Raw genomic sequence first — 26,315 nt, 5'->3', positions numbered from 1 at the left:
TTAGTTACTACACGCGCGCTCTCTTGGCTAGACGCTTTCGCTGACATTTTTACCGAAAATATAAATTACCGGTTTTCACTCGCTGGTAGCGGTTACGTGCGTTTCTGATGTGGATTTCGAGTTCGTTTCGGCGATTTTATTTTTTTGCTGATATATAAAGGTAATAATACTGTACAATTACTCTATAATATTACAGGAACGTAAAAATATATACAACTCTCCGTGCAGTTCGGCAGTTCAGCGAGAAAAACGCGAATTATAGCAACGTTTTAATGCCGGATGATCGAACGTAAAAGCGGTGTCCTCGTAATCAACGTAGGCCGGTCGGCGCGGCAACGTCGCGCGTAAATAATAGGGTAGGCGCTCGGTCTTTCTCTCGCAGCTGGCGCAGAGCGGCAACGTCGCGCGCCGCCGTGCCTCTCCGCGCCGCGGGGAACCGCTGCCGAACGAGACGCATTCACCGACGCAATATACCTACCAAGCCGACACGAAGTTCAATGACGATATTGTTTGTCGTGTTGCCAATAGTTATAATACGCTTACGAAACGGCGCACTGCTAATGTTAACTAACTTATCTATACTATTTATATACTTACCTACTTTTGTTATGTACTTCTATTATATACAATCGAATAAGGACAATCTTATTGGTAACTCTAAAAACAATAATCCTTTAGATAACACTTTTTGAACTCAATTTTATATTAAACGCTATCATGAGGCTGAAATTTCGAACATACCGTTGAAAATAATACTTGTTTACAGATATTGAACGGGTGTTTGTGTACCCGTGGCGCACTCTGTCGGAGTTTGGCGAAAGAAGCCGCGGGACGCGCGGGGCGGGGGCATCCTCCCCCTACTTCAGTTCGGTCGCAACTTGCCAAGGAGAGGACGTATCGCTGCGCGGTCCGTGCACAGGATCGTTCGCGCGGCAACTTTGAACAGTGACAGTGCGAACAGTGTATGTTGTGATTGTAATGTGTGTCGGATTGCGGTGCGCCACAAATTGGATGCAGTGATAGGATCACACCGATCGGATTGCAGTGTATTTTGGATTTGGATTCCTGGATTTTTAAAAAACTTTCCAAACTGGGGATGCACAAGATGGAATTGGGCGACAGCGTGTACGCTGCCGAGCGAATTATGAAGAAAAGAATTAGAAAGGTGAGCTTTAATTCTTTTGCGAAAGCGATCACGATTCTCCCCACTTGCGAAACTCGCGTCTGAGATCACATATCACCCGCCTAATATTCTTCGCCTTATAAAACTGCTTATTTGGCAACAAATGACCGGCCGCATCGCTTGCACAAAACACGCTGGAATAACGCTTTGTAGATAAAAATATGCATGGCTTTTTAATTTAGATTTTGTGTATTAATCCGAGCATTGTTCAGGAGCAGCTGTTCCACTATCGCAAGGGTTTTGGGTTCCTTTTCACCGATGTTTTCGTCCCTTATTATTATCAGGGCTCCCCTTACACCGGCTTATGTTCCGAGGGCCGCAGTGAGAAAATGAATACGTCTTTATGAATGGTTCCCTTCTTAAGATCGAATAGAGTTTTTGACAGTAATCAGGTTCGCATGAGACCAGTGTAAGGGGCAACCTTGTAGCGTTGACGACTCCTGGTTCTTTAATGTTTAGACGCTTCCCGTTACCAGGCGAGACACGACGGTGGTATTATAGTGCTTTCAGTGTTTATTTTGGTTGCACCCGCGGAAACTCGTGAATATAACGCACGTGTGTGGCATTCAACATACTAACAATTTTTTGTTACTGGGACTGTAGAACATTTAACAGGTAAGAATTGTTGTATTGTTTTGGAGCTGTTTTTAAATCACGGCCAGTCTTCACAACTTTTATTATTAGGATATCAGAAAACAAGAGAGCAATATGTAGGTAAATATTAGCTAAATGCAATTGTAGCATGTAATATAAACTAAGTAACAATGACACCAGTTAACCGCAGCGAAATTGCATCTTTGATGGTCGGATAACGAAGCTGCACCAAAACACATATTAAATTTTATGTTGTTTAAATACTTTGAATATTTTAATGGTGCAATGATTCTTTATACAATTGAAGATGTTTAATTAATATTTTGGGAGTCTGATCCAGAGATTAGGTAAGTACATAGATGTTAAGTGTTGTGAAATTTTGAAATCATATCTATTATAAATATATAGTTGCTATTGCGGTTTCAGAAAATTATAGTTTTCAATTATGACATACATGAAATATTGTTTATTGTAATGCGGCGTATTACTGACTTGATGACAAAAATAACTTAATACTTTATGTTAATAATAAAAGTTCTTGGTATTTCTAAATTTAAGCAGCCAACCATCATCTCTTTATGTACCTAAATGAATAGTCTATTCCTAAACTACCAAAAACGAATCATTTATTGAGATTCTACCAGACATCTGAGACATTCGTTGCGAATTCTAAGGACTAAGTTAGAATTCCTAATGTTTTAAGTCATCTCAATTATTTTTATAAAAAATTCAAGGAACCATAATAGTAAGAACGTGCGTTCTCAAACCTTAGTGCTTCTTTCTTAGTTAAGCTATTACAGTACCACTATCGGGCGCGGGTCCTTTCGAAATTCCATCGATATGACCATAGTTCACCACCTTGGATGGTTGTGTTAACACAGTCTTATAGGTACCTAGTTTATATATATCTAATTATAGTTTCTAAATGTTAGCATGTGTCTTGGTTCTGAAACGCCAGGAAATTACTGTACTATGCTTCACCAAGGTATAGTTAATGGTGCCACGTGCTGCCCTATCTGATAGTCGGAAGATTGTAACTTACAAAAAGGCCTCCTACGTGCGTAACGATCGCTACGTCACAGCTACAATTGAGACCGCCTTCTAATCCGTGTACTTAGGATAAATAATTAAGTGCTAAGTATTTGTTTTTCACGAAATTTGTTGCCTATAATTGTGATTTTTATTACGCTCTTTGTTATCCATTAGTAAGCAGTCTTTATTGGGGTATTTAACTCTGTCGCTGAATTACATACTTAATTTCTACATAATATTTTCCCATCAGCAATATTGTACAACATATTAAATATAGTCCTTTTGCTGAGAGTGAGATTCTCCCCATGGGTTAGGGAGCCCCCGTTACTAACGTAAGATAGTAAGAATTAGTCTGTAGTTTCTATGGCATTTCTAATAATATAATTTTGAAGGTGGTAGAACCCTTTGTGGTTCGACTCCGGCGGCACCACCGCCACACCTATTTCTACCTAATAACAGCAGTGTTAAGCACTGCTGTGTTCCGGTTTGAAGGGTGTGGTAAGGGAGACAGACTTTTCCGAGGCGTTCCAGCTTAGTCCTCAGGGGTAGCGGCGCATCTGCGGCCGACCTCAGGTAGGAATATCTAATCCTATCTGGGGTTGATTACAGATGTCCATGGGCGGCAGTATCCACTTACCATCAGGTGGACTGCATGCTCGTCTGCTACTCTTATATTATTAAAAAAAAATATATTTAATACATGACGAAGATTGTAATGTTGGATATCCTTTTATGTGGTCACGTACAACTGAATGTCTCATTTGGTTGCCCAAGACACATGTTGTTCCTACGTAAGGTGATCATGTGTATTAAGTCCGTTTTTTCTGAACTACCTCTTCGTAGATGGATGCCATCACATGTGTGCTAGTGTCCACTAGTCTTATAACAAATGTCTGCTTCACTACTTAGTAAGTGCGTATGTTATACTATTAGAATATCCATAATGATTTGCTGAGAAACTACTTACGAATAACGAGCATTTTAAGATTAAGTTATCCTGTAGCTTTAACCATGTCCGAAGAGATAGGTCATTAGACAGTAGATATCATGTTGAGAGACCCCAGCCCATTAGTGAAACATAATTTTTTTTATAAATTAAAACCTTAGAACCTTAATATTTTCCCTATCTTCACATGCAATTCCTTTTTAAGTAAATATTTCAACTAATATGACAAGTGTTTGTCTATCCTAGACGAAATTTACTTCCACAATAAGGTATCATGGAACGAAATATGAGGTAATTTTATATAGTTAATACGATCTTGCAAGGCCCTATTTTATTTTTATTATTGAACAGATTTTACATTTAGATTATTATATCGTTGACAAATATTAAATCGTTAAATATATGTATGTTACGTACAAAGTCCTTCATCATATAATGAAATCTATTTCATTAAATAATTAAAAACTAAGGGTCGCTAAGGGCTAATAATTGTTAACGTAAGTAAGTACCTACGTAAAAGTAGTCTTTACGCACGTGAGAACAATACGTCATACGTTACCGTCAAAAGTCTCATAAACGTTAGTGACAGTGCCTATATTTTAATCTCAAGCAAATCACCTCGTAAAATATTATGACGTCAATAACGTACGTTAAAGTATTCTTTGTATTTCGAATAGAAGCCGATAACAAACGTAGTGCAGGATAAGTTGTAGGCCTGGAAAACTAAATCAGAATGCCTCGTGAGTCTCTAGGTGACCACACCCTTCAAATCGGGACACATCAGCATAATATTAAGCAACAGTAAAATGACACCCTCCAATCCAATTAAGGATACGAATGACGCCTGATTTAACGTCTTCCATCATTGTCATGCAGTATTTTAAATAAAGTTTCTCTGATTGGGTACCTACTTATTATACATTAACACACATGTGAATATTCCCTTGATTTAATCCCCCTATTAACAATCTGTTATCATTTTTATTGAACAAAACATCACTACGTAAACTACATGTCACAGAGTTTCATATAACTGACAACACAGTTTACGCTTTCCAGTGTAGAATATCAGCCCTTACCCTTAAATCTCATCGGCTTTCTTTACTCAGCTCTAAATGACACACGCATAACAGTAATATTTACCTACACCGTTTAGTTTTCAGCAGGGAATCGATCCTTTGCGTGTCAGGTAAGAAGTTAGCAATGGCACGATAATAAATATCATATTTTAATGAGCATGTTTTTCAAACTAAGCTCATATAGAGTACCGTCGTAGGTACCATCGATGTATTTGACTTCATAAATTACATTCGAAGAATATTAATTAAGCACATGTGTTAATTATATAAAAAGTGCTACTCTGGGGACTCGGAAAAAGCAGATATAGCCTAGTGTTCAAGTAACTCGGCCTCTTGGTGGAGGGGTCCGAGATTCAAATCCCACGCACCCCTAAATTTTCAAAGTTATGTGCGGAAGGTGAAGGAAAACATAGTGTTGAAACTTGCATATTAATCTTAAAAAATAAAGGTTTCTAGGGTTTGTGAAGTCTACCAATTCGCACTTAGCCAGCACGGTGGACTAGAGCCTAATTTTTCTCATTATGAGAGGAGTTCCGTGCCCAGCAGTGCTCACTTTAAAAAATATGTATCTATGAATGCATACTATATTGATTTTAGGTGCCTTGGAATTTGAAATAAAGCGATGTTAAATATATTGCATAGTATTACCTACTTTTAATTGATTTGTTATTTCCGTTTGGTTCTACCGAAGAACTCGATCGATAAAACCAGAATAACATAGTATTTAGTTATTTGATTAATAAATCACTTTTGGAAAGCAAAACATAAATTATCAACATGAATAATCCATGAAACGTTATACAGAAACTATAGTCGTCACAATTTAATAGGCCCATTTTGACACATGTCATCCTAATGTCATTAATGTTTTAAACTAACTTTTTAGTAGGGAGTTTACGACCACGTGACGACTAGAACTTGCGACTTCAAACCATTCGTAAGAAACCATAATCGATTAACTTTCAAATAATCGAATCTTAGAATTACCAATAATTCATTATTTATCGCTTTTTCATCATGACAACAATAAAATAATCCAGACTTTGTTTATTAGTGAATGATAAAACGAAAAAATGCAGTTTACGAGCGATGCTTTATTTAATCTTCTAAATATGATTAAATTTTTAAATTACACTAGAATTTATTTTCTTTTCTTCTTTTTTATAAAATATTTAGATGATTTAGAAAAATATTTAATAAATATTCTGTTTACTTAATATTTATTAAGCTATACAATACGATTTGGGGTTGTTATCGATTTGTTGTAAAAATCGGTTTCTTTGGTTATTGATTTGTATATCACATTCTTAGAGCCTAGCGATGACATGTGTCAAAATGGGCCTATTAAATTGTGACGACTATAAGAAATTGCTTCTTATCGAAACACTTAAGTGTTAATTTACCGTGTTCTAATACATGTACTGTTTTTAGTTAGACGTTAAATTAATCAACAAATCTACATATTAATTTGAAGTACGTATCTAAATTTCATCCAATTAGTTCACAGTATTTTCTTAGTAAATTCATTATTATGTCAACCCGTAACCTAAAAGTTTCCAATGGCTTCTCTAGCGCCGTGTCAAATTTGGGAAACTACTTAATAGCACAAGAAAATACAAGCGACAAACAATGTACCTTATCGAAATCAAATAGAGACTACTTCAGCACAAAAAGCGTTCGCCTTGTTATCTGCCGACACGGCCTAACATAAACGATCCACATCTCTTACTTAATTTTCAACTTTGTTGCGTTCGATGTAACGCGTAGTATTGGCTGCGTATGGTCCGTAGCGAGCAACTCCTACAGAGTGCTGTGGCCCTGGTATCTTGGCGTAAACCCGCCAGTATTCGGCATCGGCCGAACACGCGTCGAGTGCGCATGCTCCCCGCCATTACGGCCGGCCAATCAGCGTCGAGCAGTCCCCGGCTGAGCAAAAATACCTCGCCGCCGCATATCACACGTAAACAAATAATCTAAGAATAGATTTACGATTAAATCGTCTAAACATAGTTTATAAATCCTCTTTCAATATTTTATCTAACACTTTAATGAGTTTATACTAAAATTCTGTTACTAGCTTTACTTATCGTATCGTACTCAAACCCCGTAGTCAGTTGTCGTACCAAATAATTCCCACAAATGTTACTAGATGGCGTTATTTCATATTTCTTGAAGTACCGTGAAAAATATATTAAGGATAAATAAAAAAATGAGTAATACATATATCTAGACACAGAATAAATATTTTTATGTTGTGATTGTTGAGACAAAATCTCAGCTCACCAACTGTGTAATAATCTGGTGTCCATTAAGAAAATGAAGAACGATATATTTATTAAAGAAGGAATAGATAGTTTAAAAAATATAGTGTATTAATGGGAATAAGGAAGTACCTATAATATTCACACGAGTGATTACGACTCTTAACGGTTTTCGATTATGTCTTGAGAAAAATAATTGTTTATAAAAAAAATTTAACACCGGTCACGCGTGGCGAAGACAAAATTCGAAAGGAGCGATTAGGCGGATCCAAAAATTTCACAAAGCTCGTTCCGATCGGATACAAAGCGGCCAAATTTTCTATAAATAATCGCCTGACAATGCGTTGCCGTAATTTTATCCGTCCCTATATCGAAATGACATAAAAAACTCAAAGGAAACAAGGCAGTGAGTAGAGACGAATGATGTAATAAAATTATTTTTTATTACTATGTTTTTTATACATTTTATATGTTAAAGATTATTGTAGATTGTTAAAGACTTTATAGAATGTTTGTAAGTCATTATTTTTGTTTAAAAATGTAGGTACAAGTTATTTACTTCGATTCGTATGAATTGTTAGAAAACAGAAAATTGCTATTAAAGTTGCTTAATGTTATTTAATTGTTAAATCAGATTTATTGTTTATTACCTTATTGTTATTTCAAGAAATATTTTGGTTATTTTATTAGGGATCTGATCTATTTTAGTTCAAGGCTATTAATTTAAACAGCGACATTGCCATTGCAATTCAATTTATTAATTCACACTGCATAACATTATAGTATTCAGTCATTTTCGGCATAAATTCCGACGTAACTTCTTTTTGCAAAACTAAATTTAGTAATAAGGCCTCTCTTTTCACGTCTTAATTCTTAAAGCATACCTTCATTATAACCACCCTATGTACCCGTTGCGTAGGTAACCCACCACCCCTCGGAACATAAAAACTTTCCTATGTGAACTCACCCTATATTTAGAGAGCATACTTAATCGCGTACGTTCGCTTCGAATATTAAAGTATTGAATGGGGCACGTCATATTGCAGCCCCACACAATTATAGCGGAGACAGCATTGTCTGTCACGCACACTCGCGAATACATTCCGTTATATTTGAGGCCACAGATAACGATAGAACAGTAGTTCAAGTTTGCTTTTATTACTGTCTGTCTGTCTTTTATTAAGTCTAAAACAACGTCTTTACTCATTACTCCTCATTTTAATAGAGTTACTCATATTACGACATGCTACAAGTTTTTAACATAAATCATGTCAAACCGAACTGAACTCGAAGGTTTAGGATGGAACAGGTTTAAAATACATAAGCCTGTGTTTGGAATGTCGACATTTTCTACCTGAAGCATACTGATAACCTACTTTACCAAAGTTGCTCTTCTAAACTAACTAGTGCCTAAATTAAAATGTGAAAAATTTATGTCAATGTAGCATACTTCCATTCTTAAATAAAACATGTTTAATTTATTGTTCAACGCTGTTAATATATTTAACAATATAATCTGACGATCACACAATGTATTCTATTGAACTACTGAATCTAAATTGTCTACGTTCGCACCGCGTGCAGGCACACCGCTGAGAACTAACGATCTGTTGATAAAAGCGATCCATTCCAATCTCAATCGTAACTGCATCTCGCGTGAGATGATATTCGATCCAACCCGTCCAGATAAGATGCATTTGAAATACGACACCTTTATCCGTGGCACTGATCTCGTTGTTTTTTTTCTTAAATTTCGCTCCATTTTCGAAACAACTCCTTTGCATTGCGGCAACAGAGTACACAATATCGAGACCGTTACAGGAGGCAGTAAAAAGTTCGAGGCGAGTTTTCGCTTCGCCGTCATTATAGTAATGCGCCTCGCCGGCGGTCGTCATGCCCCACGCATTATTATGTAAATATAAAACGAAAAGGAAAGGTCGGTGTTTTTGTGTACCCCGCTATCTGATGCAGATAAGAATTGTAATTAGTGAAGGATATAGACGTGGTAGAGACGCCGCTGCAGGTGAGATGTTCCCACGTGACTGATCGATAATTGTTTTTAGTTAATCTAGCTGTCAAAATTTATAAATTCGGGACAATTGACTCAAGATTAAATTCCAATAAAATTAGTTGGATATTTTGATTATTTGGTGTTTATTCGTGGTTCACACGACGTTTATTGATGCATAAGTGTTTAGTAAACAATATGTGGAATATCTACTTCGGTGTTCCCACGGTGCTATGACATGGGCCCCTTAAGAAGGTCTCCTTTTGTCACATTTATTCTATACTACGTTACTGCAGATATCTATGATGACAAAATTTGAATGATCAAGAGTAGCTGCTTACCAAACTGGATCTAATCGTGCCTTTAAAACATTGAAATTAGAGTTTCATTTCGGTAAGTACATATCTATTTGACGCTAGAAAACTTTTTCAAATGTCCAAAATTTTAACAACATAATTTAAAATAACTATGCCCATTTTTATATCTTTTTTATTCTCATACCTACTGAATCTTTTCATACACCAGTTTTGGAACTCGTTTTTTCACTGCCATTCTTTTCATTACAAACTGGCTGCAACGTATTGTCAGTATCGCGACTGTATCCGAATTTTCAACATCCCAAAACAATAACCATGGAAGTTGTATTGTCTGTAATAACATTATTTGTTTATTGTTTAATATTTTCAATAACAGCGGAATGCAATCAGTTACGGCATTGTTATGAAGGGTCGAGAAGGGTCATGATATCAGAATTTTTGTAGTATCTCCCTCCTGCCACGAGCAGCCGGTCTGTATCTGTAGTATCTGTACCGACAGCCACGCCGTGGGTTAGTCCCCTTAATTGAGTTATTAGTGACGTATTTATTTTGGGATTATGCTGAGTATAACTGTCATGTCGGAAATAGTACCTATATGGTCGTGTTTTTCATTTAAGTACCTATACTGAAAATCTCGTTATCTATTGTCATTCCAAACTATACTAAACTATATTTAGAATGAATGTGCAACTGTAACGAAATTCAGTAGGATAACAACTATCGTTAAGTAATTCTGTGGAACCAGTTCTATATTCTATAATCAGAAATAACTAACATTAAGAACCACAAACATGTGTTTATTCTTAGAAAATAGTTGCAATTTTTATAGAATCCTCAATTAAGCAGCAGTTTCCGTACCATTATCCTGTTAAATATTTTAATGTTTCGTTTTTACGTTACGTTCAAAAGCTTAGTACTTGGACAAACGTAATAACTAATGGTACTGCTCATTATATTAGAAATACCATAGAAAGGGTCGTCTAACACGGTCCGCACAAGTGTTTGCTCTCAGACTTAGCCGCAAGAGGGTCGGCACTGTCGGAAACCCCCTTTGTGTTCCGAGGGCTGCTTACCTTACCCGCTCGTGTAATTTGTTCAAATATCCCACTTAAGGGCTTATCGGTATTCTACAGATTCGTTTACACAAAAGTTAGAAGAAAAGATTTTACCGTATTTAAAAACGAACTCTTTATGTTGATGATGTTGTACGTACTCAACATAAAGTCTTATTTTGTAGCTTCTAATAATTTTGCCCTAGCATTAGAATTTCGTTTTAACTTAATACGTGTCTGTCTTATTCATCAATATCTACCCAATACCGAGCTCTTCTGAGAAGAATATTAAGGCAATAGTTGTATGCATGCGGAGCATTATCGAGTACAATTGCTACTAGAACAATCAATTTAGGAACCCATCAAAATAATTGGCTGCCAATTACCGCCTCTAAATTGACAAGAAGTTACGAAATAACCTGATAAAACTTTGAATCGTTTATAAAATGCAAAAGTTTTTTTTTTAAAGTGAATGCAGTTTTAGCATTGGCGTTTGTAGGAAACAATAAAAGATATCCCTGGCGTTTAATATTCTTAACAGTCCGTATCTCTCAAGAGGCCATCAGCGAACCGCGTCGCGCGCCTGACAGTGCATCGATTTAATTGTCGTCAAGTCGATGACCGTGGACCGCTAAGTAAAGTTGCCGTTACCAAACCATCCTACTCAAACATCCATTAGGCACTAAACTCCTAGTACTCATCACAACCGTTTAAACTGTTGTACGGGTGAAACGAGACGTAAGGAACACAATGTTTAGATACTCCTCCACGTTACTAATCAATTTCATTCAGATGTAATAAAATGCAAATAGCTCCATGTTTGTGTACGTAATTCTATTATCACAACCTAGTGCAGCGTACAAGACGTCACACTTGAATGAACGCATACATAATCCATTCATCGTCACAATCAAAGTACACGACTAGCCCGTAGCGCGGCTGCGCCGAGACTGACTGACGTGCGCCCGGTGCCATCTGCGAGTGCCGGGTTCGCCGTCGCGCCGGCCCGCAAACTTGCTTACCTTGTCTGACATATCAATTTTCTCCTCGCACACCGCTTCGATTGCAAACGTACCTACCAACCGCCTCGCCGCTTCTATACTCCTGGTATTTGTGTTACGAAAGAATACGCGGATAATGCAGGGCTGAAGACAAAAAAAATACTCAACGATGCTTCATCATTCACATTCATTTCGAAACACTTTTGCGAACAAAAACAAACAGCGCAGACACAGGAAACATTTCGTAAAATGCGAATATTATATATTTTATTTAATTCCATTTGTTTTGGTGTGTAGAGGTTCCCCAAAATAAATAAATAGAATAACCAAACAATTATTTATTGTAGGTACCAACTGTTTATGTATTGTTTGTTAAAAAAAAAACCTTTATTTTAGCAATCGCATTATCTATTCAAGTACTGTGAGTGACATTAGGTAGACGGCTCGAATGGTGTCCTATGGAACCGTCACGTAAGGCGCGCCGGAGGTCTGTACGCATGTAGAATAATTAACAGTTGCCGCAGGGTGTCTATACTCGTTCAAATTAACCAGGTGAGAATGTTGGTTTTATATTAACTAGTTAAGCAAACCTGTTATGCGGTTTACCTGCCTATTTAGCCAATGGTTTCTGGCCTAATCTCCCTATGTGCAACGTTTATCAGATGATTAAAATAAATTATTGCAATTCATTATAATTTTGTGAATAAAGTTGTTAGTTTAACATTATAGGTGTAATAGTTACAAGTAATAATTTATTTGTTTCATCAATCTTGACATTGATAATTGGCAAGTTTATCTAGAATAGCTCATTAATAAATGGCAGTATGAATTAGACGAACTATTTAATTGGCACCACTTCAGACGAGTCTGTATTGTTACGAAGCTTAACACGAAAGGGAGTAATGAGTACCAGTTCTGCAGTTGGAGCGTTCTATATTAGCACATTAATTGACGTAGTATCTATGTTATGAATCGAAACAATATAAGCTTTATCATATAAATCAAATATAAAAAAAAACTGTCTAAAATTTAGATGTACCTACGTATCTAAAATATATTTTCAGAACTTGTCTCTGCTTTTTATCCGGTTCGAAATTTCTAAATTGAAAGTCAATTTAGATACGATTCCCAATTACCAAATGCGTATTCTATGTATATATTTATTACTAAACTCGCTATACAAGTAGGCTAATTAAAATTGTCCAATTGCCGAAACAAGTATTTTACAATCACTATACGAAATCGTAGCCTAAATATGGAGTGATTGACATATTATTTACATGTAGTTATCGTGCATAAGTATGTAGTGCATAGACGTTTAAGCACTAACATTTTTAGTCTACGTAGATAATAACGTAACACGTAAAAAGACACTCAACAGTTCATCAATCATTTGCATTAAGATTTATTATAAATAATTAACATAATTTGTCGTTGTTATGTGTGTGTACAATGCATTTCGTAATAAAGTTATTTCTTTCTTTCTTCTTCTTTCATTACGGTAGAGTTGGCAAAAAAATAATAACAAGATCACCGCTATAATAACCCCGGGCACTCCGACCGAGATTCATCTGACGTTTTTCCACCTCCACCCACCCTGATCCCTCCAGCGCCCTTTAACACCTCGCGAGGGTCGCTCAGCGTCGAAATTAAACGCTACAATTCAATTATATTCGAATATACACCATCAGCCACTTGGAATTGGAGTCTGTATCGTTCGTAGAAATCCTTAAAGCAATAATGTTAAGTTTGGTTGTGATATTGTAATGGGACCATTTACAAAGGGATCATAGCACATGTAATTTTGGTGTAATTTACCTTTAAGCTTTAGGTGTATTTTCTTCAAAAAATCTGGAAATCATGCAAGTAGATACATCGTAGAACTTGGGATTCTTCCTGTGGTTTCTTCACTGCCACAGATATGTTATCCAAATTACGTCATGTTATTGTTAGTTTATTTTCTACCGAATAGGTATGAAATAAACCATTCTTTTCTTTTCTGTCTTTCTTATCTACCTACTCGTCCTTTCCAATATAGGTAATTGCACATAGAGCATTCATCTCGTAAATTCTTCATTATTTCAAATGGGTAGTTATACCCAAAGCATCTCCTTCTAAGTCAAAGAGATTAACGAGGAATTTGTTCTCTACTCCACCTATGTGGTCGTGAAGTGAAGTTATCTACAACAGCACCGTCCTTGTGAAGTGAACGTCGGAAGGATGGCGCTAATTGACGAGGTGTCGGCCGTGTCGTCACGCTTTCCTCGCCGCGACAATGCTCCGAAGGTTCGGTCACGCGCCACGGCTCGTACCTACCATGCTCTATTGTGCCCATAACCGCGCCACTGGGTAAAAACTTACTTGGCTTGCATTCCATCGCGTTGTTTGCGTTGAGATAAATTTAGGACTATGTTTAAGTAATTACGTCTGATATAAATATTGCTCCAGGTCTAGGTGTCTTCTGAGGCTCTGAGTTTCTGTCTATGTCCAAGCACTATATAAAAGTTTAGTGTTTTGATTTTTTTCATTTGAATATAGTTGGAAAATGTTATTTATTGTTATTTAGTTAATCTGTGTGTCACTGCCGTGCCTCCATTCTCTTTATTTCTTCTAAATATCGTTTTTAAATCAGACGCACAGATAACTTTATAAAATAGTTCTATAATATTAGATACTCGTAAGTAGAGATGGGCAAAACACCCGGTTTAAACCCAGTACTGGGTTTAAACCCGATAAAGACCCGTTTATATACCCTCCCACAGGGTATTTATTTGGGTATTTAAAAATGATTTCATAAAATCTGTAGACAGTTTTTAAAATAGTTCAAATATTTATTGAATCGATATACTAGAAGTTTATACGGTATTTTCAACGTTTTACATTTTTTAATGTTATATTTTTGATGTTTTACCTACTTTTTTACCCGACTGCCACAGAAGGGTTATGTTTTTTGCGTATATTTTGTATGTTTGTAAATCTTTTTAATACATTCGGGTCTGGCTAGATAAATCTCGACCGTTAAGGTGTCGTTATATTTGTCTAAAATACCAAAGTGTCATTTTTTCATAGATAGGAGTTTGAAATGAAGTTACGAGGCCAGTTGTAATAAAAAATTAAACTGCATTATTACATTTTTGAAAATCCGGGAATTGATCGAGTTCATTTAAAAAAAATCATCCTGTATTATTCCATCATCGCATAGTGTCGAAAAGTGTTTTTTTTTTTTTAATGAGACTTTTCCTTTAGTTTTTCGTATAACATTACTTCCTAGAATTTGATCCTTATAAGCGACACTATCCGACAGTGATTCCCGATTAGGGAAATAGATATTTTAAAAAAACTAATGCAGTTTTGGTTTATCTCAAAATCGGCCTCGTAACTCGTTCTAGAATAACAACGGGACGTGGACATTGTTTGAAATTTGCATCAAAAGCATAGGCTGATTGGCTTCTTACTTAAGTCTGCTTCTATAATGGCGTGATAAAATGCCATTTTGGCGCTGTAAATGTCTTTTTACAGTGCATATTTAGTACAGTATCATCATCATAGTAATAATTGCGCTTAAAAAGGATAGATATGCATGAAAATAGTAAATACCCGAATAAAAACCTATTTCTTCCCAAGGACCGGGTAAAACCCCGGTTTATTCCCGATGGGTTTAAACCCTTTGCCCATCTCTACTCGTAAGTAAATTGAAATAGAAATTAAACGATAAGTGATATCTAAATAACTATTAGTAGACATCTTGGCAACTAAACTTAGTTATCTTTAAATTGTAAACTAATTGAGTGCCACTTAATACTGCGCAACCACAAGATCACCTGCATTAGTTAACAAACGGTTGCCGAAATTTCACGAGCATTTAACTCAGAATAGGAGTTTCACGGGTAATTCATGGCTGCAACGGAGCGATTTGAGAGGATCCTGTTTAAACGGCTGATCGGTCCCTGCGGGCAACAGCCCGAGCCATTAATCTCCACCCTCACCCCCTTACACCCCCTACCCCAAACCAGGAAGATAGCGAACAATTTGCGACAGCCTAATAGGCGATGAAATGTGACCGCGACAAAATAAAACTTTAGATAGTTCTTTGGTGGTAACAAAATATAAAGATAATTGTGAACGAAACCAAAGTAAAATATATAAAAAATAATAAACTAAGTCTCAAATTAATTAAAAAAACATGAGTTTTATTTACTTAAACAAAATTCCATTAATCCGCATGAGAGCAGCGTTTACGCTTTATGCTATTAAGGAAAAGACGCCTCACTACCAGAAAATAGTGGACATAAAATACCTTTTGATAAACTAACCATTTATTTATTTGTATAATAGTTGTCTTTCACACAAACTTCAATGTGTTCAATGCTTTTCTCATGTTTATGACGTAGTCTCCAGTCCAATAAAAGATACTGGTTTAGCCTTCAAAAAAGTTAAAGGACTTTTTATGGCTGTTCTTTATAGATAATTATGACCATGTTATTATGAGGTGCGGGACAAAGATGAAAAGATTATTAGTTCTAAGGACCGCGGTAAAAAATAGGCGTCAGTAAAGCGTGAAGCTTGAGAAAGATTTATTGTTCTTAAGTATAGTAATGCGGTTGTGACATGTAATAAAATAACAATCGATGTGAATTAAGTATCTATTGAATTATTGTGTATTACTAAATTCTTTGAAGTACTTAAAACCGACGGTTTGCGTGCACATTCGCACGCATATTTTTTTTATTCCGAATGTATCCCATTCATTTTGAAACAATAAACATATTAAAAGTCACTCAGTTAGCTTGAAATTTAAAGACATGTTAGTCATCTCCATGAGATATATTTTTTTAATCAGTGGTAGATACCATCGCAATATGTCACAGAATTGTTCCTATTGCGACGTCCTTTTCGTCATGATGTTTCGAAGTCTATACGAAGAACATCACGACGTGATTTTCTATGTTCTATAGCGATTCACGGAATTCCACAGGACAAAGCTTTACGGGACTGGTTCCGTCCGTGTCCACATTTCCGCTGGAGCAGTTAATTATCATTGCAACAGCCGCTGGCGCCGTGCCAGCTAGTTTTGTCCTTTGTCTATCTTTCCTATCTACATCTACCCCATTCACTTCACACCCAATACCGTACGAGTGCATCGTAAATTGTGATAGAAATTGTCCATCCTTTGCCTGTTTCTGTATAGGTACATGTGAAGTCGCTGGTGATAGTTTCGAAGTAATTGCAAATTTCTAGCTCGTAATTTTATAAGCTTATTTGCGAGTTTCGACTTATACTGCTTGGCTGTTCTAAAAAGTTATTGAACAGATTAGTATTATTCTTTCTATGATGAGGACAAGGAATAAAAACATAAGCTAGGGCTACTTTCAAGCATTAAAATGTCTAGAGTAACTGAGTAAAATCGAAAATCCGTATGTTGAAGTTACGAGGACATTACCGTTAGATACGTAAAAAGGTTTTAGATTAATGCTGCCACTAAAAATGTCATCCTCTCAAAAAATCTACTGTTAAGAAAATAACAAGACGCTTCGTTCCTACGTCGGTATTTAAACTTGTGAACTAGCTTACAACTAAGTATTTTACTGGTTACTATTCTCGTTTTACGTTCCTCTAATAACCTTCAGCGACTGGCGTTCATCCAACAAGCCTTGTCATCGTCATCCTAATTATCCATTACAAACAGTTTGTTTTGAAAACAGTATTATAAAATGAGACAAGAGGATTATAAGCTTATTCCTTAAACCGTTCCTATGGTCCTGGCGTTCCTCCAACTATTGATTTCTTCGTATCTCATCTACCTGTCATCCATAGTTCATGTCGTGTATTTATTTGAAAACAAATCTTCACGGTTGTCCTAACTACGAGAGTAGTGTAAATTGCAATAACTGTCTTGTATATTTAGACTCGGTGACTCTACAGATTGAAATATTAGTGCGTCTAATGAATTACGCCTCCTTTATTTTAATGTTTTCTACGTAAGTGTCGCTAATACAGTAAAATGGTTACAGGCACTCTGTACAAATTATGTAAATTATAAGCCCTGCGTTTAAGTGAAGTGTTGAGTTGGACATTTTGATACTTACCTAGTTCCTTATAAAATGGTTTTCCATTCTACTATCCTAATATCTGGCTATCTCATTACTCACATTTTCCAATTGACAAAGTTATGTAGGTATCTACCCGATAAATATATAGTTAAAAAAAGGAAATAGATATAAATATCATGTAGCCACATTTCGATCAAGATAATCACTAACCAAGAACTGCGATTAATTCCTAATGACCCCTATATTCTTAAACCCTTTTCGAATATCTTTTCCCTAATAAGAATTGATTGGAACCGGCTTAAGTCATTATTTGACCTCTGGTCTGACTGCAGCTACTGATTTATGCCCATTACAATGCAGATCAACTGCGACATTATTTAAATATGCGGGCCCCCGACTCGAGGGAGCCCACGGTTCACGTTATTATGATTTGTAGCGTCACCGGCCTACGAATGGATTAGAATTGAAAAATGTAACCAGATTATATCGAACAACAGTAGGTACGTGCCCACTCACGACATTAGATATATTTAAGATTTATCTAAAATTAAAGATACATTTCTTTACTGCACGTACCTACATACTAAATCGAAAATTACTTTTTTTCAAAATATCCTGAATGAATTATTTTTGTATTTCATATTACACTAACAGTCATAGATGCGTAGATCATCTACGTAAGTTTCAATCTTCTTATTCAGATTGAAATATAAATTTATTAATTCAAAAACTGTTTGTCTGTCCAGCCAATCTTAAAAACATGAAGTAAGATTAACGGATCTTAAAAACGATTCAATTGATCACACAATTAAAAATTTCTATTGCTGTATCAAATTTAATTTAAAGAGTAATATAATAGCAAATACGTGGATACTCAAAATACTACATACAGAAAATTGTAATACAGGAAAATTAGGTATTTCTTGAAATATTTGAAAACAACGAAACAAAATCCCAGTTACCTTGAAACATTTAAATAATCAAAGATTACCAATTTAGAGGGAATTGGACTTAAAGAGGTATATTTATTTTACCATTGGTAAATGATGTCACCATATTATAAGTACCAATGAAATGACTAAAAAATAGGTATATTTCCCGCATCATACAGGTAAACTATTATATAACAAACGGGGGCAGTTTGAACCTGATTGAATATGCAAATACTGCAGCCGCTAGCGCCCCGATATCGTTCAAAGTAACGTCGGTTCCATAACTTCCCAGCGGAAGAAATGTCTGCTTGATATTTATTAAACTGAATAGGTGCCTATTGAAATCTTTGCCTATAAAAATAATATTCAGAATTGTATTCGCAACTTACTTTTGTAACATTGCCAAAGCCAAAACATATAAACATTACACGATTTTTTTTTCTATCATTTATTCATCTGTATAAATGCAGTATTATTATCTATTCATGAATTAAACGTGGTAGAACCCTTAGTGGTTCGACTCCGGCGGTACCACCGCCACACCTATTTCTACCTAATAACAGCAGTGTTAGGCGCTGCTGTGTTCCGGTTTGAAGGGTGTGGTAAGGGAGACAGACTTTTCCGAGGCGTTTCAGTTTTATCCTCAGGGGTAGCAGCGCATCTGTGGCCGACCTCAGGTAGGAATATCTAATCCTATCTGGGGTTGATTACAGATGTCCATGGGCGGCAGTAGCCACTTACCATCAGGTGGACTGTATGCTCGTCTGCTACTCCTATATTATAAAAAAGATCGTGTATCTGCGTCTATCTTCTAGCGAATTATCTAAAAAGCTAATTCAATTTTGCCGTAATTTTGTTTCAAAAAGTGTTACAAATGACGTGAGCTCTTGTTTTCCCGAAAATTAAGATTCATATCGAAAACGTAAGACGATGTCCGGAAATTTAATCAATTTAAGTGAAAACGAAAAGTCGCCTCGGTCCCGTAGTGAATCTGTAACAATAGTTTTGTTCCAGTAACAAATATGTTGTTTCGGTAAATAGAGATGTAATTCCGTAGCTCATAAAACCGGCTATTCTGAATAACAATACCTATTGAAACTGCAGCAAAAATATAAGAATATAAACTTTGAATAAGATAAAACTTTATTTAAGACTCAAGGTTCAAACGAACAAGCAGACCAACTAAGGGTAAGATCACTGCTCGTGAACAGCTGTAACAAACTCTATAACACCTAATATTAGAACATCGATTCTAACGAAAGGCGAATTACAAATGCGTTTTCACTAGTGAAGTAGTGAGGACTACGATATTCGCCTTATATTATGTCAGTCAACCGTCATCAACCTCCTTCCATGGAAATGCATAAGCTTCACGCTACGAATAGTTTGGGGGTGGCACCACCTACACAGATTCTACCGTATTTTAGTTATTCTTCTTTGGCGTTTCTTTCTTAACGGAGCAGTCGTGATCATCGCAACACATTTTTGGATGAGGGCTAATGTAGCTCCCTTAACGATGTTAGGTACCTACTAGCATTTACCTCGCCCAGCAGATTTTCTGGTACAAACATGAAATAGCTCGCCCAAATCTTAAATATTAATTAATATAAAGAACCAAGATATGTTACTTTTCTTGTCCCCTTGGTAATGTTTTACATAAAACTAGCACAGCGAGGGATTGAATAATCAAAAGAAAAGTCCGAAATTAGAACAGTAGATAGCAAAGTTATCAAAACTATATACCTAATAGCTAGCTCGTTAACAAACCAGGTAAAATTAATGAGAATAAATTTTGCGAATTATCCGAATACGCATGGACAAAGAGATTACCAAGTAGATATTGAGTAGCTATCTAATGTTTCTTTCCCTGTGGATTTGGCTAAGACCTGTTAATGATCAATCTATCCAATTTTTGCTTGTCAAAGAGCGATATTTTGACGATTACTAGATCTAAAGTTGATAGACTTTGATATTGACTATTTTTGATATGCAAAACATAAGGAACATAAAACGATTATTAATAACACGTGTAAGTCCTATAAAAATACTAAAGCCTCCTCTTTTTACGAAGACTTAAAGTATTATGTATGTTAAGCTATAATTATTGTTAGAATGGACTCACCGTTTGCAAGAACCTGACTAAACCGCTTACCAAAAAACTGAAATTCTGAAATAAATGAAACAACAGACGCATATTACGAGTAGCAACATAACAGCAATACTACACAAAACTAAAATTTTCGTCGTAAAAGGTGAAAAGTGGACTGCGTTCGTAGTGATCGAGCGAAGGCGTCAAATCCGTAGCTGGAGTACGAACTTTCTAATACCCCTTAGAATATAATTTTGGACAGTTCTAGAAATAATATCTACTCGATGTCATAAAACTTGGATAATGAGGATTTTAAATATTAAAATCTACAAGTAAGATAAAATGGAGCATTTCAAAAATTACCTATATCCAAATGAAAATTCATCATTAGAAATGTTTTTGGCTCTCAGAGACTATTTTTAAGTTAAATCTGGAAATTTAAACATACGTAAATTTACTTGGCTATCTTAATTGGGCAAGCATTTGATCAAATCACAATAGAACCATGATAGAAATATGTGAATCTGAATAAAAATTAATTGTTTAATATCTAGAAGTTTTCGCTATATTGATTCCAGTTACATATCTTCTTTAACTATTGTATCTAGGCCCGACGCTGGCCGAAACTGGCTAGTCGGGAGCATACTCTGCCAAGCTACTCCAGTCTCTTGTCTGTTCATCAATACATTCAACAACAGCGTATTGCGAACCCATCCAAACCGGCAAGACCACAGTATCATTGGCCCATCGATGGTACCTGCGGATTAGCGTAATTACGCCGCGCATTAATTACTCGACGACCGATCGGCTCTAATTGGCGTCTATGCTCCCGAGACATGGTCCGCCCATGGCGCGATTATAACCATCAAACCTGCCACGGTATACCAACTCGTCTTAGGAGGGATTGTAGACCTTATGCGGAGATATGAAGAGCGATGTTAACAGTAAAGTTACCGTGGGAGGTTCGGCACAGGCGGGCGGGGGTGGAGGGAGACGCGGCGGGGGCGGGGCCCCTCTCCCTTCGCCCCGCCTGTCGTCCAATCGTCGCTCGTCAGCCGCACGACCTCACCTTGCCCACACGTCCCAACGGGTCCTTTTATTATTTTTTATTTTAATATGCAACGTTTTTGTTCGGTTACGGCTTAATGTTATTGTTAACGGAGACCCGTGGAGCTTATTTAGTGCGCCTTTTACACTTTACACGCTATTTGGTATATTTTTCTTTGGGGTTTATCATGACTAGTTTTCATACTTTATTGAATTAGTGTATTAATTTGGAATAAAAATATTTTTTGTGTATCAATACTAGATTTGTGATATAATATGGCAATGAACATGGTTCACTGAAATTAAAAACTAATTTGTATAATCAATGGAGAATATTAGTACAGAAGTTTTATAAAACACAGGACGTCGCTGCAAAGTCACAGCGTTCGAAACGAATTTCCGACTCACCCTCCATCAGTAAAACCAATAAGACTCGAGGGTTTGAAATACGCGCGTCGGGACAGGAACGCCCTAAGTGTTCCGTGGCGTAACTTAATTTGAACCTTGAAGGATCGGGTTTAAAGGTGTTTAGTCGGACCAGAAGTGAAAGGTCGGTGATAAAGTGCGGTTTTATATTGGGCCCGGTTGTAATTTGCGACGTCGCCACAGGTGTCGGTTACGAGTGTTGCGACGTTTTCCTGTGCTTTTAGTGTTCTTTGGCGATGGATTTATACACTCATTCGCCAGTTATAATTGGAAAAGCATAGCTGCACACTTTTAGATGGAACTGTCACTGTGTTCTTCACCTTAGTGTGGATGAAAAGTTTCAATTCTTATCATGCATGTAAATTTGGTTGTCGATAAGTCTTTATCATGTTATATCTACAATATAAAATGGTAGGTCAACTTTTTCATACCGCATTTTTTTTTATAAGTCTTTATCATGTTATATCTACAATATAAAATGGTAGGTCAACTTTTTCATACCGCATTTTTTTTTGGCCATGGACAATGATTTTATTAACATGGCAAGCTGCTTTATTTTTGTTATTTAGTTATAAGTGCCTACATATGCTTTACTTTTCTATGTACATATGTGCTCTTCATAGAAATTGTCTGCTTACCTACCACCTAATAGTATTTATGATAATGAGGTACCTATGTAAATACCTATTCCTACCTATTTCAAAATTGGCAACAGGTTTTATATTTTTAAGATCCACGTTTAGTATTGCATGTTATTCACACTGCATGTATAGAATAACGGGGCACGTATGTGGTTATCAGGGGTATGTTTCGGGTTCGATCCCGGGGGAGATACCGCGACAGCTGGCAGGAGCAGGTGCGCCCGAAATGGCTCGCGAACCGCTCGGCGTGGCTTTTCGACCTTTTTTAGGCCCTTTTCAATTTATTTATCTACCTGTCTGGTTTTCTCGGATATAGGAATAAAAATGTAAGTTAACCCTTTAACGGATCCAAACGCAAGTTCAGTAAGATGGGTATTATTAACCCGACAGACTCTGCTAATAACCGTTATTTCAAACGGCTGCACGTTACATTTGTGGGAATTGCGAATACTAATCTGCAAGGTTGTGCAACCCTCCCCCGAGCACGCCACCGGCGGCAGCGGCCAGGCCGGCCAGTCACGCCACGCCAGCGCGCCAGTTCGGCCGCTCCCTTCCGTCGTCATGAACCGTGACTAATCGCACACTTTTTCAATTCCAGAACAAGGTGGAGTACTTCGTGAAATGGAAAGGGTGGAAGCCGAAACACAACACCTGGGAGCCGGAGGAGAACATTCTGGACCCGAGGCTCATCCAGAGCTTCGAGCGCGAGGAGGGGCGCCGGCACGGCCGCAAGCGCGAGCGCGAGCACTCGCCCGTCGAGCGCGCGCGCAGCGCCTCCGAGGAGCGCCACCCCGTGCCCGGCAAGCGCAAGGCCGAGGTGCTGTCCATGGAGTCCGGCAAGATCGGCGTCACGATCACCATGAGCCCGCCCGCCAAGCGCCACGACTCCGCCAAGCCGAACGGCGCGCGGACGACCCTCGCCGCGCCGCCGCCGCCCGCCGCGCCGCCCGGCGGAGCGCCCGCGCCCGCCTCGCCCGCCGCCGAGGCCGCCGCGCCCAAGACCGGGCCCCGTCGGCCGCCGCACTCCCCGGAGGAGGCGGACGCGCACACGCCGCCGGAGCGCGAGCGGCGCACCGACACGCAGCCGACGGCGACGACGCCCGCGGAGCCACGAGGCGCACGCCCGCCGCCGCCCGCGCCGCAACCCGAGGACGAGGACTCGTGGGGCGAGCCGCCCGCGCCGCTAGCCGCGCCGCCGCCGCCGCCGCCGCCGCCGCAGCCCCGCCGCGGCGCCGCCTACTGGATGGCGCGCTCGCCGGTCGTCGACCAGATCTTCATCACGGACGTCACCGTCAACCTGCAGACGGTCACCATCCGGGAGTGCCGCACCGAGAAGGGCTTCTTCAGGGCGCGTGAGCCGCGCCCGCTCGACGTCACGTAAGGGACCGCCGGCCCCGGACTGTACATATGTAGGTAGCTAGTATTTATTTGGGCGCCGCGTCGAGTCGCGCCAGAGCGAAGGACGAACCTCGATGCCCTTTCGTAGGCCTAAACGATTCGTATGGTTGTACCTGTTGTGGACCGAGTGAAATTATTGTAGGTAATCGTAATGTGACCACCGTTTACCTGTAGGCAAGAGAGTAAGCAGATTATTGTCAATTGTTAAAAATAGATTATCTATTGTTTGTTGAATTATTGATAACGCAGACTGGTTACTGTACCTCCAGTGAACACCAATCCTAATTGCTATAAGTACATTTACAGTAGATTTAGATGATGGCTTGAAGGCGATTTTTTATATTTCTAGTGATTGTAATAAACAATAATTGCAGCTTTTCTAATACCTAATTTACGATAATATTGAGCAGCAACGATAATATTTATATAGAATATACGCCTATTACGATTAAATTTATGTTAGAATGAATTAAATTTGTGAAATGACGAAATATAATTCATTTTATCATAGGGTATTTTACATTGTAATTTTATTAAATGATATTAATTTACCATACCTAAATATTAATTTGAATCTCTTGGCAATGTCTTAAGACAAGAGTCATCTTTGTATTATTTAAGATCAACGATAATAATGTGGCAACCCTCTTTATAAATAGTGTACCTATAATGAATTCGTTAAAATTCGTTTACATTTTGTTTTATTTTTTGTTGTTGTTATTTATGTCAACTTATTTTTAATTATTGTTCCACTAAATGTCTTTCGTGAATTATATTAACTGTAATGTAAGTTATTTATGGACTTAATGTATGGGCGATTTTCTTTGAAATGATGGACAAAGTCTACCCAATTGAAGATAATAATTAATTTATATTTTTTCATGTTTCTACCAATGTATTCAATGAATGAATAAGCCGTTTATAACGAATAATAATGAATTATGTATCTATTATAATTTTAGGGCCTTGTCAAACGATACAAAGTACTAATTAATGTTTCTATATATGTATTTATTATTATCAGAATGTAGTAGTATAGTAGGCATAAATTATAATTTTGTCATGTAAGTAATCAAGACTTAAGAATATTTTCCAATATAATTGATAACGAAAATTGCAAAATTTTATGCAATGTATTGAATCCATGATTTTTAAATTTACTGTTATTAAAACCAAACTTTGAAATCTTTTTACGATAGTGTGTAAAAAGCAATAGATCATATGTTTATCTAATCATGAACTTGCCTTAATTAAATAAAAGTATATGATATTTTGTTTCAAATCAATAATCTTATTACAAGAATGTTGAATAACTTGTGCTACATATCCTATGTGATGGTACTGCCAATATAAATGTTATACTTAATTCTCTATATAACTAAATTATATAATTTCTAATTAAAAGTGCAAAATCACCAGTATAAACCAGTTAAATGTATGTTTGACAAGGTATAAACAGCTCTTGGTTTATGAAATGAACTGATTGTTTTATTTAGTGCATAGTTGCAAATAAGTTTTATTTTAGAAGGAGGATTCAGAACGCTTCTGTTGTGTTCCTTATCTCTTATTGTTACATTTTTGGTTCCTCTTATCACTAGAGAATGCGTAGCTGTATTGTTTGAGTTAATGCATTTTTAAGGAGACGGTTTTTGTAAATATTGTACATAATTATATATAAGAATAGAGAGCACTTGTTTTATAATGTGATAGCCTCTCACATTGTAGTCTGTAAATAAATGAAAATGAATTAGTAATTATAATTATGATGTTTTCTTTACCTATCCCTGCCTACATACTATTAAATAATGATCACTTAACTCTTACACAGTAACAAACACAAACTGTACTTACACTTTGTATGATATTCTTGTATTTCGGATGCGTTGCTACCCCTGATGATGTAATTAAAGATTTTGTTTTAATGCACATCATGTAGCGTCATAAACGTAATATAACACTGATACACTGACTGCAAATAGAACTATACTATTAGCAACGATCTATTAGTCACTGCGACCGTCACTGAAAAAGTTTAAATTCAAATTGGTTCATTGGTTCTTAATTTAAACTCAGTCTTGTTTAACTATAACTTCCTTTGGGCTGTCATAGGCTAGTAATTTATTAAGAAAGAAAGAATATAAGAAGAAAGAATAGTAATTTATTAAGAAAAAATAATAGTACATTACGATACGAGGACGAAAAATTTTTTTCTGACAAGTGTGAGTTTGCAGGCCGAGCCGCAGGCGAGGACTGCAATCA

At 37.1% G+C, this 26,315-nt stretch overlaps 1 protein-coding gene across 1 annotated transcript; it reads left to right on the top strand.

Moving 5' to 3' along the window:
* Pc (chromodomain protein polycomb) lies at window positions 1–25,816 on the top strand. The gene is made up of 3 exons (XM_073087759.1): window positions 1–160; window positions 767–1,165; window positions 23,257–25,816. Exons 2-3 carry the CDS (start codon window positions 1,097–1,099, stop codon window positions 24,037–24,039), a joined length of 852 nt encoding a protein of 283 aa, XP_072943860.1. The 5' UTR covers window positions 1–160; window positions 767–1,096; the 3' UTR covers window positions 24,040–25,816.
* Window positions 25,817–26,315: the final 499 nt, after the last annotated feature.

The sequence above is a fragment of the Epargyreus clarus genome, unplaced genomic scaffold (assembly GCF_041222505.1).
Source record: "Epargyreus clarus isolate Ecla_fem2 unplaced genomic scaffold, WU_Ecla_fem_2.2 ptg000026l, whole genome shotgun sequence".
Classification (NCBI taxonomy): domain Eukaryota; kingdom Metazoa; phylum Arthropoda; class Insecta; order Lepidoptera; family Hesperiidae; genus Epargyreus; species Epargyreus clarus.
Note: the sequence above shows the minus strand (reverse complement) of the source record. Positions and strands in the feature narration are given on the sequence as shown.